Source organism: Formica exsecta, unplaced genomic scaffold (genome assembly GCF_003651465.1).
Source record: "Formica exsecta isolate Colony F162 unplaced genomic scaffold, ASM365146v1 scaffold138, whole genome shotgun sequence".
NCBI classification, from domain to species: Eukaryota; Metazoa; Arthropoda; class Insecta; order Hymenoptera; family Formicidae; genus Formica; species Formica exsecta.
Genome location: NW_021848711.1, coordinates 658,974 through 675,527, shown reverse-complemented (window position 1 = coordinate 675,527; position 16,554 = coordinate 658,974). Strand labels below are relative to the sequence as shown.

At 40.6% G+C, this 16,554-nt stretch overlaps 1 protein-coding gene across 1 annotated transcript in view; it reads right to left on the bottom strand.

Moving 5' to 3' along the window:
- Nucleotides 1-16,554, bottom strand: part of LOC115245988 (Down syndrome cell adhesion molecule-like protein Dscam2) — a 144,146-nt gene that overhangs the window by 13,575 nt on the left and 114,017 nt on the right. The window contains exons 10-11 of the mRNA XM_029824531.1: nucleotides 10,906-11,067; nucleotides 8,222-8,503 (exon numbers count right to left, since the gene is read on the bottom strand). Coding sequence (XP_029680391.1) covers nucleotides 8,222-8,503; nucleotides 10,906-11,067 — 444 coding nt within the window. The remainder of the gene's footprint in view (nucleotides 1-8,221; nucleotides 8,504-10,905; nucleotides 11,068-16,554) is intronic.

The window sequence follows — 16,554 nt, the reverse complement described above, 5'->3', positions numbered from 1 at the left end:
GAGGATTGGCCTACTGTAACTTCCTACTTTAGCTGCCGTGAAAGTAAAGAGAAATAGGATTTGAAAATGCGCATGGGATAGAAAGAGAGAGAGAAAGAGAGAGAAAGCCTGCAGTGTCCTCTCGGGATTGCGGATAAACGGGATGAAACTTTTGCTGATAAAAATTACGGACTGTCCACTATTTGCCTCCTTTTTTGGTCTTTCTCTCTCTTTCGTTCTTTCCCTGCCTCGCGCATATCGAGACGGGGGGGAAGAGAACGGATGGAGGAGAAACGAAGAGAAAGATAGATAGGTAGGTTTGGAAAATAAAGGGAGAAAAACGTGTGCCAAACGTGTGCGCTGGATAAAGGATTTTTCCATTGGGCACAAATCATAAAATAATATCGATGATTAACACCGCGATAACCACAGAGAACAGAGCGGTACAAGTGATACGATAAATCGGTGCTGTGCAAATCCAATAGAGCGTATATGAATGTGCACGATCAATTGTTGCGTACAAATATACACACAAAGTGCACGAAATACGCGTCCCGTCTGAACCGAACGTTTGCGCACCGAATTTTATTATATATATATATATATGCACCCTCATTTATATAATGCAGCGTGTATTTATGCGCTCGCAAGCAAATTATTCGTTCGATTGTAATTAATAATTGAAGGGTTGAGAGGGTGAAGGATATTACGCTCTGTATCATATCGTGAGAATTACATGGAAAAATTTGTAATTTTCCATTTCGACAATTTCGTGGATAATTTATATGCGATCTCAAACAAAATCACAGTAAAATTATGACGATATAAAGATATGTATGATGAATAAAGATACATGTTTACACAAAGACGATTATCATCACAAAATTTATTTTAGTCGATAAAGCGACAGTTTAAAGAGACACTAGGTTTTTTTTATCATAAAATTACACTTTCGATAATTCTCTCTTTTCCTCTAGAGAGCAATCGACCTTCTTTCTTGTTAATTTGAATATTTTGACTCTGATATCTAAACTGATTGGCTATCGATCTCAATTCAATAAAAATGTAACGTCCCTCAATTCCCTCCTAGCCCTCATTGCTGTAACTTCCTACTTTAGCTGCCGTGAAAGTAAAGAGAAATAGGATTTGAAAATGCGCATGGGATAGAAAGAGAGAGAGAAAGAGAGAGAAAGCCTGCAGTGTCCTCTCGGGATTGCGGATAAACGGGATGAAACTTTTGCTGATAAAAATTACGGACTGTCCACTATTTGCCTCCTTTTTTGGTCTTTCTCTCTCTTTCGTTCTTTCCCTGCCTCGCGCATATCGAGACGGGGGGGAAGAGAACGGATGGAGGAAAAACGAAGAGAAAGATAGATAGGTAGGAAAATAAAGGGAGAAAAACGTGTGCCAAATGTGTGCGCTGGATAAAGGATTTTTCCATTGGGCACAAATCATAAAATAATATCGATGATTAACACCGCGATAACCACAGAGAACAGAGCGGTACAAGTGATACGATAAATCGGTGCTGTGCAAATCCAATAGAGCGTATATGAATGTGCACGATCAATTGTTGCGTACAAATATACACACAAAGTGCACGAAATACGCGTCCCGTCTGAACCGAACGTTTGCGCACCGAATTTTATTATATATATATATATATGCACCCTCATTTATATAATGCAGCGTGTATTTATGCGCTCGCAAGCAAATTATTCGTTCGATTGTAATTAATAATTGAAGGGTTGAGAGGGTGAAGGATATTACGCTCTGTATCATATCGTGAGAATTACATGGAAAAATTTGTAATTTTCCATTTCGACAATTTCGTGGATAATTTATATGCGATCTCAAACAAAATCACAGTAAAATTATGACGATATAAAGATATGTATGATGAATAAAGATACATGTTTACACAAAGACGATTATCATCACAAAATTTATTTTAGTCGATAAAGCGACAGTTTAAAGAGACACTAGGTTTTTTTTATCATAAAATTACACTTTCGATAATTCTCTCTTTTCCTCTAGAGAGCAATCGACCTTCTTTCTTGTTAATTTGAATATTTTGACTCTGATATCTAAACTGATTGGCTATCGATCTCAATTCAATAAAAATGTAACGTCCCTCAATTCCCTCCTAGCCCTCATTGCTGTAACGATTTCGCATCAGAAACCAATTCTTTCGGCGAACGTGCAGATCAAACGGGACCGATTCGTCTCGATGGGTTAGATAGGTGGCATACGAATTTTCGATGACGCGGGGAGAAAGGAAAGAGGACGGAGAGAAGAAACTGGTACAGAAACGGGCGTTGCATCGGTGAAATCGGTATGTGCCAAGGGATTAGGGACGCCCAAGATTAAATAAGAGAGAAAAATAATTTGTGAAAAACGTGTCAGTGCAGATATGCGTGTGCTGGGTGAAATGAACGTGACTCGGTGCTATAAAATTGAACTACGAGATTGCTGCTGTTGCTGCTGCTGCTGCTGGCTCGTCTAACTCGCTGTGGCTCATACATAAGACGGTATGGTGCTATATATATATAATATATGAAATCGAATTTTGTGAAGAGTGCCTGTATATTGGCCCTCGCATGCAGTACATTTTTCATTCTAGGCTACTGCGATCGTCTTGAATGCGACAAACGCGCAGTCCTCACATCAAAATTATATTTCTTGTTCTATATATATTTTTTATATATCTTTTTTTTACACACATCATTGTGTCTCTTTTCCAGCACAATGATTATCCAACATGTCAATCAATACGTTTAAGATGTAAATTAATAAGACTTTTTCTCTTATATTATTATTCAACAATAAAGCATTAAAAGAAAGATGTATTATAATTCTTCGCCAACGCTCTCTTTCGTAATCAAAGGGTTGGGTACCGCGTTTGCGTTTGACACTCGCTAAATTAATGCGAGAGAGTATGCGATCGCAGTACTTAATTATCGCGATAAGGGGTAGAGAGAGGTGCGAGTTGGAACGCGACTGTGCGCGAGTGTGTTGGATACATATCTAGATAGAAAATACGATATATGTGCGGTGAGAGACCGCGTGAGGGGGTGAAACAACGTTATATTATGCTGTGCTCAAGTGCGTTGGTGCGACGGGGGTTGCTGGCTGGGCGGCTGCTGCTGCTGCTGCTGCGTCATTTCGCGTGTATCGTCTCGGAAAAAAGGACTCTAGAGCTGCGTTTATCCGGACGATGCCGTCGCCCGTTTATCCGGAATGGCGAATTGTCCTCTCGCGTATCTCGTGAATATCCGACTAAAGCGTAACACGTTTCCAGAAAAATTCCGCACGCGACTCTTCTCCCGTTTTTTTTAATGAACAAATTTTTCGCGTAGAAAAGTCATTTTTGTTTCGATTCTTTTGTGAAAAATTCAACTTTTATCTCAAAGAATACTGATATATGAGATGAAAAAAAAATGTTGCATTTGTCAGTGAAATAATCTCAATCCTAAAAAATTTCAAACGCGATACGTGGACTGTATAAGAGAATATTACCCAGAAGACAGATCTGTTAGATATCGAAAGTGTTGTTCAAAAGGCTTTAAATAGAAATTGAAATTTATATCAAATTCTATGACTGCTAATATATAGAGAAGATAGATACTAAGAAAACTTAAATAAGAATAATACGACAAGTGAGATGTCATTGATAAAATTAAATAATTATTAAAAAATAATAATAAGCGATGCAATTTATTCCATTTAAAGACTTTTAAATCGGACACTTCTCATATCTCTCAAATTTCCTCTTAGACATTCTATTATCTTTCGGTTAATTACACAACCGCGGGCTTATCACGTATATCAAATAATCGGCAAAACGGAATCGATAGAGGAATCTGCGAGAGATTTTTGCTATCAATATCAGTTCCCTTGTTAACAACACATGCACGCGTATGGTAGTCCCGTTTAACGGCATATGTGCCATAATTCACGGGGGGGGACGGATATTACTTTCGCGCACACAAAACTAGTCCCGTCGCGTTCGAATTCCGAGCGCGCGCGAATGCAGTCGATATTCTTCGTCGATATCCGGATATCCGGATGTTGCTGCAAAATCCGTGCGCGCAGCCCTAGTGTGACTCCCCGGCATCATGCTATTTTTTGACGGACGGCTGCGGTGGCTGCTGCTGCTGCGGCTGCGGCTGCGCTTACGTGACAACGATACGGCGACCACGGGTGAATGGAATCGGAGGGTGACTCGGCATTTTAAATTACGAACTTGTACTATCATTCGCGATTTTTATTTCGCAAAGTTCCCCCGTGGCTTGATCGCCAGGGAATTTAATTTCGCACTCTACTATTGTAATTTATCTATGAATCGCGCATTCTCTCTTTCACAATTTAAAGATTGACAGTATAAGTGACAGTTATAGTTAGATATCGCAAAATAAAGTTTATAAAGCATTTTAAGATTATAAAGATTAATTAAGATCAAGCGAACATTTATTACTTCTTGATATTTCTCTTGAAAATTTTTAGTTTCCGAGATATTTCATTTTAAATCAAAATAGTATAGTTATGTTAAATAAAAATTCTACATCCCCATATGTACATTCGTATGAAAATAACTTGAATTTTAAATCACACTTTATATATGCGAATAATAAAATAAATTTTCAACTTGATTTATATATAAGTGACTCTTTTTATTATCTTTCTTTCTCTAAACAAAGACTAAAAAGATTCTATTCAGATCGCAATCATCTTCACCCTCCAGACTCGTTCACCCGTCATCGCTACATCATCGTGAATACAATAGTGCGCTGCCAGGTGCAAGACAGTGATGTGCGAGAGAGAGAGAGAGAGAAAAAGAAAAAAACACACAGACTCGGTGCGTTTTTGCCGCGATGCGGCACAGCTAGTGCGATTACAGCTCTCTTTACTTTACCACGAACGATCAACTCGGCCGTCCAGAGGACCTCGGCCACCGAATTGCGCGCCAGGCAAGTATAGTTGCCGGTGTGAGCGGCGGTGACGCGCTCAATAACTATGGCGGTGGAATGAGCGTCAATGTTGGTTACGCGCAGCCCAGGGGGTGTCTGCGGGTGGTGTCGGGGATCGTTTACGACGGCGACGGCGGCCGCCGTGCCGGGGGTGAAAATCGGCTCGCCGTCCTTCGACCAGATGATCGTGAACGGCGGATCGCCCTTCTCGACCATGCAGGTCACCTGGGCCCGCAGGCCCTCCGACAGGTCCTTCTTAAAGCTAAAGGGAGCTATGGTGGGCGGAACTGCACAAAAAAAGAGAGAGAAAACATGGTGACTGTGAGTGTGAATGGTATGATGTCTGTGTACACGTGCGTGGACTTGTAGATGGTCTTCTTCGCTGTTGATCGAACGCGCCTTCTTCCCTGGACGTTCCTGGACCTTTTTTTTATGCTTGACGCGTATCGCGGATCGGTTAGAATCGCGAGAAATAAGTAATTAGTCCTGATTCGACATCGTTCCGGAGGACGAAACTTATCCGCCGTTGTTTACCGAAACGCGGTTAGTCCGGAGGAACAAGGGCTAAATTGTTGAGTTAATAATTTGACCGGCGAGTTTCGCGGGTCGGTTTACAACGGCAGATCCGTGGTCGAGGTCTGAGAAAAGTCTTTGAACGCGGACTTCCAACGCACAGACTCCTAGACACATCTTTCTCGTCTCGCTAGAATTGATGGAATAAAATGTGAGGAACATTATGAGATTGACGTTGATCAATTAGCTGTGAAAGTGTGAGAGAGAATGATTTAATTTATCATGCGATGCTGTGTTATATTTGTTATTGTGGTTGTGCGTGAGTGTGTCTGTACTGAAACAAACAGAGAAAAATAATGTTGAATTAAAAATAGACAAAATTAAAATAACGCAGCGAGAAATGTCATTGCATTAATGTTGACATTAAATAATATGCATTATCTAACAAACGCACGTTTCAGATTTCTTCTTCAATCATTTAACCCACGAAAATTTTCCAATTAGCAACTAGCCATTGTTTATCATTACCGCTTAACTAAAAGCCATTTACGCGAATCGAGAACAATTCGCGACATCTTCCTGCATCACTGACGATGAACGGGTTTATGGCTCCGCGCGATAGCATCGCGAGTTATACATTTCCGACGTTCGCGGAGAGCGCGTCCCTCGGGTGTTTCGACGCTCGTCGTGTATATTTCGCAAAATATGCAGCGGCGAAAACAATCAAGCAGAAGCACGAGAGAACGAGGGAGAAAAGATCCCCTCTTCGTTCCCGGTCGTCGACTTTTCGATGGGAATACCGCTCGTCGCGACGAGCGTAATGCCGCGGAACAACAATAATAACTTGCCTCGTTGTGCACCTCGTGCGATACCGATGTATACACGGGATACAACCCGGAGAACGCCCAGAGCCCCCGGGGGTATTAGAATAGAACGCGACGGTTGTTTGAGAATAATTGAGAAACCGCGCGCGCGGGTAAAGGCGACTAGATAGCGGCAACGTAACGTGAGTAATGCCCAAAGAGGTCCATCGTATGTATGCATGTATACTCGGGGATACATATACGTACGTATAAACGTTTGTATATACACGTATAAAAGCGAGGAGGAGAAGGAGGACAGAGAGGGGGAGAGAGAAGAGAGGATGGGTTCTCGGGGAGGCAACAAAGAAGCTCTTGCGGGAGACACATTGCGTTGATAAATTTGCGTCGCATAGTTTCGAAGCAAGTAGAGCGCGAATTCCCGGCGAAGATAATTTGGCGGTCGACGGTCCCCTTAATTGGCGTCTCCCCCGACGTTATCGATAGCGAGCGCGTGACGTTAATCCGCGCGAATGCGTCTAGAGATAAAAAAAAATTTTTTTTATCTGCGACCAAAAAAAAAAAATAATTTTTTCCAGGTTTAAAAAATATCTTTAAAGATATACTGAAGAGATAAATTGCATCGTTTTCATTTTCTAGACTTTTTAATTTCCGCGTAATTCGCGAGAGCGGGGAAGATAAATAGAGTCGCTTCCCCCAAAGAGAAACTAATTTCTGACAGCACGGATTACTATTCGTGGATTAATTTTATTCCACGTACACGACGACACACGGAATAAATAAACACGCGCGTAGTAGGCGTATACACAAAGAGGAACAATCTGTTCCCTCCTGTTTGTTCTTTGCTCGTCGACGAAATGCGGAAATCGCCCTTGGGCGACTCGTTCGCTCGTCGTCGTCGACGACGAGAGCTCCGTTTCGCTCGTCGAAAGAACAGGCGCTTTTAATACACGCGCCATCCTCGATGGGGGAGAGATGTAAACTCTCGGGGGCATCGCATAATACGCGCATCGACGGTTACGGACGTGTGGAGGCCACCCTTCTGTACTCTTTAGCCTTTGAGTGATAAATATCTCGCCTCTATCGGGGAGTACTCCTTGTATAATAGAAGTCGGGAACGTGGTTTGATATGTAATCACGAAAGATCTCGACCGCGTAATTTCTTCGACGAGGTTTTTCACTCTTCCCTTTTCATCGCGCTTTTAAATCACTCGATGGAATCTCGTCGTTTTACATGGACGATGTGAAAAAAAAAAAAAAAAAAAAATGGTCAGATCATTTCAACGTCGATGGAAATTCGCGCGCGACGATATCAAACTTTTTACCCTTCCTATATCGACGGTTATTATTCCATCGTGGATTGATCTTTTGCTTCGCCCGCGAGATTCGCGCGCTGAAGTGGGTGGTTCGAGAGTCGCACGCGTCGATTAATAGCGACCATCGTAATTCTTTTTTCCCCCCCTCCATTTCTCTCCCGATCGCCGGTACTCGTCGTGGCGCAACGAAAACGCGGGTAACCGCCATGTACGATTGGAAGAGAGCTTTTAGCGGAATCACAATCGCGAGTCGAGGAAATAAAAATGGCTATTCGAATATGGAGATTGATTCGAAAAATCAGGAAAAATTCTCTCGAAGCGAGAACCTCAGGATTCGAGGATCTACAGAGAGTGACGAGATTAAAAAATATATAGTGGGATATTATTCCACGTTAGATACGAGAATCGAGCCACAGAAGTACATGTATAACGAAGGAGAAAAAAGATCATCATTTTTCCGGCGAGATAAAAAAAAAAAAAGAAAAAAAAAAATCACGATTTGAAATGATTTTCGGATAGTGTTTTCTCTTTGAAAGCGGGAGCAGGGGAGAAGGGGGGGGGGAGAGAGAATCAAGGCGGAGAGTTTCCGGCATTCGACGGATAGGCTGCGGCCGTTGCGTACCATGGACCAGGAGGGATGCTGTGCGGGATGTCTTGGCGGCGTCGTTGCTCGCCACGCAAGTATAGTTGCCGTTATGCGTGGTCGACGCGCTCTGTATCCTCAATGCGAGATCGAACTCGCCGATCTGATGCGTAGCGGCCTCCCTCGGCTTCAACGGCCTGCCGTCCTTCAGCCAGGTGATCTTCAGGGGCGAGTCGCCTTCGCTGACCACGCAGGTCACGTGGACCCGCGCGCCCGCCTGGATATTGTCGGGAAAGCTAAACGGATCGATTTTAGGTGGTACTGCAAATTACAAGAGAGCACGAGGGTTTATTTCTCACATCGCGATGATATGCATCGTGGACGTCGTCATCGTCGTCATCCTTCGTTGTTGCACCGGAAGGAGTCGAGTCGAGAGGAGACAGAGCCGGAGAGAGCGCTTTTTAAATATGTCAAAATGAAGGAACGGAGATAATTATTTATATAATATTTCTAATATTGTATATTCAATTGTTAGTCATCTCCAAGTCATGGAATAGCTAGTCATTGGTTTTTCCAGTTCTTCCTCTCTCTCTCTCTCTCTCTCTCTTTAACTGCTTATTTTGTTTCTAGTGTTTTAAAATTATTTTCTCTCAAAAATCTTGCGGAGAATAATGCAAAATTATTGCATGTTTTCTTTAAACGAAATAACTCTGTAGCAGTTTAACAGAATATTCGATATACGCTTTTCTTTCTCTCTCTCTCCCTCTCTCTCTCCATATATACTCGACTTTTGCGATCCAATATCCTCTCGACTCAAAAAATTTGGGTTGGGAGTATATGAAGAGTTTCAAGTTTGCGGAATTTAATTTTCTCAGTAACCGTCGCAAACACATTTTACATATCCTACCTGCGTGCTTTGCTCGACAGTGATCGCAGCACAAAAATCATGATCATCTGAAATTGTCATTAATCCAAGAGAGCAGTGTTCAAGATATTATATTATTAAAGTTGTATTATCTATTCCGTTAAATACACTGTATGCTAAAAAAACTATTATTAAAAATATTTAAGCATTATGTTACATTATTTAATGGTACGACAGTGTCCCTAATTTTATTGAAACAATAATAAACTGCACATTTAATGCATCATCACAGTAGAAGCAAATCTATTAATTTTGATATCTCTAAATATTTTTATTAATATTTAATCTCTAGGTGTTAAAAAAAATCATTTTATTAATATAATGTATATCTATTGTATAATAAATTAATTAATTGAATAATTGAAGGATTAATGGATTGAAAATTTTAAAATGCTCCTTGCATATAACCATTATTGATGCACTAGAATGGCAATAAATTTATACCTTATACACATCGAGAATAAACGTATGGAAGCCCTTGCGAAATAATTTATCACCCGAAATATCCCGTTACGTGAGAGAGAAGACTTACGTAGCCAAACGTAGAGCGCCTTTTGCGGTAGAAATGAAGCGACTGGGATTTCTTTTTAAATCATAGAGAAAGTTCGTTGCACACACATACACATGTCCCGTCGTATATGCGAGATAGAGGAGTCTTCGCTCCGTTCGATCTTCAGAAATAAAATGTGTACTTGTAGTTCTTCCTTTTACCCCTTTTCTGCATTATATACACGAGACTGTATGCATACTATATGCGAAAGAAGCGCTACAAATTTTTCTACGACGATTCTCTCTCTCCGCGATGTGACGTATATCGAGAGGAAAATTGTCGTGCTTCAATACGCGAGATAAAAATTCACGATTCGATAAAACGTTCGCGCAATTCTGCGCGCACGGCTATCAATTTAAAATTCCTTCACGAAGAAAGACGAATCGGACATTTGCTTGATATATGCGAATTTTTTTATCGACCACTTGCTACATCTAAGCTCGTGTTATAACTCATATTTTGAATGACGTATATAATTTTTACAATATATATAATAGTAGAGTGTTCTAAAACAAATGCCCTTTCGATAATAGATTCTTTGGCTAACTTGGAGACGATTTTTTCCTCGACAAAAATGTCGAGGGAGATCATCATTTTTTGCAAGTTCTCAATTTTTGCCATCATATATCTCTGTAATTAAGTCTTAAACTAAAAATCTATTAAGTAAACTCCATCTGAAATTAACTAAAGAATGTAGTTTTTGTTTCTTTTAACTCTCTCTCTCTCTCTCTCTTTATAAAGTTTAGTTTGCAAAAAGCCCTTCGTTTTTTTAATCGTTTATAACTCGGAAATTATTGATACTTCGACGTTTTTGCTGAGGAAAATGTTTTCAAATTGGTCAGAGAATCTGTTATTAAAACACATCCGGTGTGATTTTTTAATATACCCTATTATTTATTATATATATTTTATTACTTATTTTTTTTTCTTTAAATTCTTTAAACCCGATTTTCACGTGCAGCAAATCCGCAAACGACGTGGACGCGCGGTGCGATTTCTTCCGATAAATCGACTTCATCATCGAAAGCACTTCGTCGCGATTACTGGCTACGACGGTCGACTTCGCGGATGGCCTCGAGGGGAACCGCGGAAAATCCCGATAAAGCGGATCACTATTATTGTCGAACGACGAACTCTCTTGCGGGACACTGTTGTTCCAATTTAAACGGACAAAATCTCCGCATTAAAAGAAACGGAGAAAAATAAGAAACAGAGTGCATATACACCCGAGTGAACGAGAGACTTTACCTTTTACTTCGATGTGAATGGTCTGCGAATCGGAGCGACCTTGCTTGTTCTTCGCGGTGCATGTGTACGCACCGCGATCGGTGCTGCTGTCAACCCGATGCAGCACCAGAGTACCGTTTGTGGACACATCCTGACGACGGCTGGTCGGTAATATTTGACCATCTGCGAGGCAAAGGCGTTTTATATAATACATATAATAACTCTCCATTCGAATAAAAAAAAAGTGGTACATTTATAAGAAAGTTGGATTTATATAATAATTTGTAAATTAATATCGTAACATTTTAAATAAATAAAATAATAATACGTCGAGTTACTATTTCGTGCATTCTACCTGCTTCTATTGGCCAAATATGTTTCTATTTGAACGGCACTCTTTTATCGTCAAGTATAATCACGGGAATATCCTTATTCATCGGCCCAAGTACGAGTTTTAATCGAAAGTGGAAAATCGCGGTCCACGAAGGTGCGATATTTGAGTTTAAATTATGCATTTGCTTTTCATTGCTCGCCACGCAATCCGCGCGACCGTAGCATTGTGGAAATGCGGTTTTCCACTGAGTTCGCACCGCATTGGCGATGTTACGGATGGCGATGCAGTCGAGTGTTCAATATGCTTTCATAGCCGGGGTGACCGACTTTGAAATTGTTATCGAACAGAAGTCACTTTGATGCGCAATATATATTTTAGAAGAGAAGCGGCTAAAGACACGAATAGTATCGTACAATGCTTTATAACATTAAATAAACATGCATGTTGTACACAATCATATTTAAATGTAATACAAAATACAACAATATATATGAACATATACATAACAAATGAAATCATAAGAATATACAAAATATGTGCATACATGAATCGAGAATACTTTTTATAGAAATATTGATGTTTGTAGAATAGAGGGTTCTTTCCACAGAACATTTATTGTACAAAACATATAAAATGTTTACACATACAGGATATTTATAACATGTATAAAAATAATATACAATAGACAATTAAATGCGCGCATTATAAACATGCAGAATATAAAACAAAGCATTAATTATAAAAACAGAAATATCGTAAAATCTTTGAAACATAGATAAACCCTTCCGCCAGATATTTTCCGTAGATCCTTAAAAAGCACCGCGCTTATAACGCTTAATGGACCAAATGGCCGTGGATGGTTTCGCGCGGTCGTCGTCGTCGTCGTCGACGGAAGTTGGGGTGGAAAGTTGGCGCAACGATCGTTTGAAAGTTTCCCGAAGTCGAGTTCATCATGACGAGAAGGAGAGCTCGAAGTTCGCCGCTTCGGGACGACTCGCGACCTCGATCGAAATAAAAAGGTTTTCCACCCTCTTCTCGGGATTACACGCCCACCCGAGGGACGCGGAAGGGGCTTCCCCCTAAAGATCTCCCTAAAGGCAGACGTGGAGGAAATTTCCCGGCGAAGCGCGACCTTCCCGCCGAAGTCGAAGACGCGGCCGTTAACTTCTTTACGCATCTTCTCTGCAGCATCTCGAGTATTTTAATCTCCCGCGAGCGTTTAATTCCATCACCCCAGGCAAATAAAAGACGCGCCGCGTAAAGGTCGGAGGACTTCATTAAAGCGGGAAAAGAGCGATGCGGTTTCGTTCGCGGTTCGCTCGATGAAACCGAGTACGCCGAGAGGCAGATCAATAATCGGCGTACATATATATATATATATATATATATATATATAATATATTATATTTTGGAAAATAATACTATATACATCTCCAGAGATTTTGCGATCGTTTTAACCGAGATGCGACACAATGCGACTTTTGTCGAATCGCATCACAATACTTTACAGGAAATATGACACAAATGTAACATATAAAATACACAAGTGTATCTCTCTCTCTCTCTCTACTATTAAAATAAGAGATCTTCCACTTGACGTCGAAAGACGGTTTTTAATATCGAAAGAATAACTGAATAATTCAATTTCACGATAAAGGCGAAAGTTCGCGAAAAACCCAAGATCCCCAAGTATCGGGAACTAAAAGCGAGTAATAAAATAGTAAAGCAAAGATCCTGTCAATGAAAGAATCGTATTGCGAAAAATCTCATCTTCTTCGATCCAGTGGTTTTCAATTCGCGGTCCACATCTCTCTTTCCTTTATTAGAAATATATGTGAAAATATATCTTTTGACAATATTGTCATCTTTTTCGTTCTCGCCACAAATTGAAACGATCAAACGAATTGAAATTGTGTTCGCAAACATTTTATATTATTCCCCCCCAGGTGCAATATAACTTCATTGTATTCTAATAATTATTATTTAGTATTTTAATAATATTTTAATAATAATAGACTGCAACGAGACCTCCATTAATTCATTCGATTTAGCATGCAATTATTAAGAAAAAAAAAGGAAAAAACATACAAGAGAATTTTTTTAAGAAAATAAGTCGAATGTGTGTGGAAAACCACTGATTGATGCGACAGCGAATTCTGCGAACCTTTCTCCCAGGTAATACTGGCGATCGGGAAGCCCGCGACGGGACACTTGATGACGGTCGTCTCGCCGGCCACGGCGGCGTAGTTTCCCATCGGTCGCACATGAGGCAGCCCATAAATATTGAGCCGGGCTGCGTGATGCACCTTCGCGACGCGATTCACCGCCGAGCACCTGTACTCGCCGCCGTCCTCCACCCGCACCGCGCTTATGTTCACATGGGATATCACGTCGCCGTGCACCGTCACGTACTGGCCTATCATGAATCTGCAAGCAAATCACCGCTGTTTTACTAATCTACCTATATCCTATCCGCCCGCTACATATACGGCGATCCTTCGTCGACGGGAGAATTATTGAAAATTTTTTTGCTGAACCTCGCGAAGCGTAAATCAATATTGTCGACGAGAGAATCTTTTATCGTTCATCAATGTTACATATCTGCGAGAAACTTGGAGCGATAAATTTTTGCAAAATTCTCTCGTCGCAATATAGAATTGTGTCATATATTTGAAATTCAATGTACGTTAGTATCTATCATTTTCAAAAATAAATAATTTCGTACATTTATCGATATTTAAGTAAAGTATTAAAGATGTATCAAACTTAAATTAATATTTATTACAGATCTTCACATTTGACACATAGTTTTGTTTAAGAGACTCTATCGAAAAATTTATTTCTTATAATAGACGGTTTCATTTTTCGCAAGGAGATACTTCCCTCTCAGAACGATCTCCCTTTTTCAACGAGATTATTCTTACCGCGACTCGCTTGCGGCGATAATCATCGGGATCGCGGAATTATCGACCGTCTGCTCGACTTATGCGAGCGCCCGTTAAATCCATCGCTCTTCGGAATTTGGTCGGCTTTTAAAAACGTCCAGACTGAACAACGTGATTGGTAATTTTCCTCTCAATTGGTTCAGAGAATCGAAGCCCGCGGGGGCCTATCGAGAGGCACTCCCACGAGATCCGCCGGATGGAAAACCCGCGCTTCCACACCGATTTCCCACGACGATCTCGCGTGTAATACCCTAAGGTTAATAACCGCGAATAATCTCTCCGTGTACATCGCTCATCGATTTTTGGTGCCATAAACTTTCCGTTTGACGGAAGAATGAGAGAGAAAAAACGGTTATAGCAGATTGGGGATTCTATCACGCCCGCTCTTTATCCATCGTTCGAGAAGAGAGGAGAGACTCTTGCAAGGCAAACTACTCGTCCTACCTATCGTTTTGTGGAAGAGGAAACCCATCCAGTGTCCAGGAGAAATGCGGCGTGGGGTTGCCCATCGCGATACACTTGAGCGACACCGAGGGACCCGGCTGCATCGTCTGCTCGATAAACTTGTATAGAAGTTGAGGCGCTGCATCTACAGACAACGATAGAAATTCAGACTTATTAAAGAGGATCATGATTTCAAAATTATTTTCATTTTCTTTTATTATTATCATTTTAAAAGAGGAAAATATAAACAAAATTGTAATGCAAAAAAAATTTTACGGGTGAGTGTTTCAGGAAATTTAATTAAAATTTGCATCAAAAATTAAATCACATAATTAAATTTCTCTTTGCTTTAATTGAATAAACATAGATAGAAAAATTCTGTTATAATTAGAAGCGATTTTGATATAAAGCTAGTGAGATTTGCTTGCTTCTATTTAATCGCGTATAATGTGAAAATAAAAATTTTTTAAATATATTCTCTTATTCTTATGTTTACTTGGCAAACAAATTACAAAAATTGTTTTACGTGTTTTCCTTCCATTTGTACACATGCTTTATTATACACCTACGTATCACAGAAATGCAAATTTTTTCAATTCCATCAGAATTTCTTTTCAGTTGACAGACGCATTTTGTATTCGCTGATGTAAAACATGTGTATAAATGGAAGGAGGACATTTTTTGTAAACATCAAAATGAGAATGTGTAATGTTGTATGATGAGTATGTGTAATGCTTTGTTTTCACATCGTACGCGACAAAATAGAAGCAAACAAATTATTTGCTTCAGAATTGAAAAATGCTTATTTTCATGGATTGTATCATCGCCAGGATATCCCATTTTAAAGTTGGTATTTAATTACACATCTGGTTGTATCAATTTATACATATTAATGAAATTTTTGGAAGATATTCGTCAAAAATCTGCGACGGTAATAAAAGAGGAATTGTGACTTTACGTAAAAAAATATTTATTTACTTTTATACACTAAATAGCATTACCACATGCGAATCGCATTGGCACGCGACTTGAGGCAGCTGCAGGAATTTCGAAATTGCGGCGTGTGCTTCGTATAGTGTAGTCTAAATCCACCCTGTATATACTCACGCAACAGTGAGAATATTCACGGGAAATCTCCGTGCGATAGTCGGGATTTTCCTCAAATTGTGCCGTCAGAGAGAGAGAGAGAGAGAGAGAAAGAAAGAATTTCTCAGACTGCTACTGTATAAACAAGCTTGTGTTTCTAAACAACCGCAATACTGAGGCACGAGGTAACAGAAAAATGTGCAAATGTAAACAAAATATAAATATAATAATTTTGAAAATTAAAATCACCATAATGATACTATTACGGTCAATTTCATATGAAAATTTCATTTCGTTGAAAATCTCTTCCTCAAACATCGAAATAATTCCGGATCAGTTCACAATTTTGCAGATAGCTCTTTATTGAAGCCGAGAACAATTTCCCTGCTGTTTCATTGACATAAGCCTGGCTATTGCGGGGCATTCGAGTTAGGCCTCTACCGGAATGTTGACGTACGTGTCGCCGAGCGTGTATGCACCTGAAATCAGGTGCATTGCGACGCGGATACGCTCCGGAGAGAGCCTGGCCTGGCCGCCTGCGGTGGGCATCGCCGTGGAAATGGCCCTGGGTCGCCGCAAGGCGAGAGGAGGAGAAGGAGGAGGTGGAGGAGCAGGGCAGAGGGTATTATGCACGCAACATTTACATGACAAGCCCCACGGTGCGCGCAGGCGGAACTATCGATCTGCGGTTTGACGCCTGAACTCGAGTGCCGCCCGGTGAATTAACCCCAAATTATAGAGCCGACAATAACCCCGTACAGAAGGTGGAGGGTGGAAGACGGGGGGGAGAGAATGGGGTTGAAGGCGACGTAGACGAGGGGGGGGGGGTAGTTGATTCGGGCCGCGGCACTGTTTGCTCAC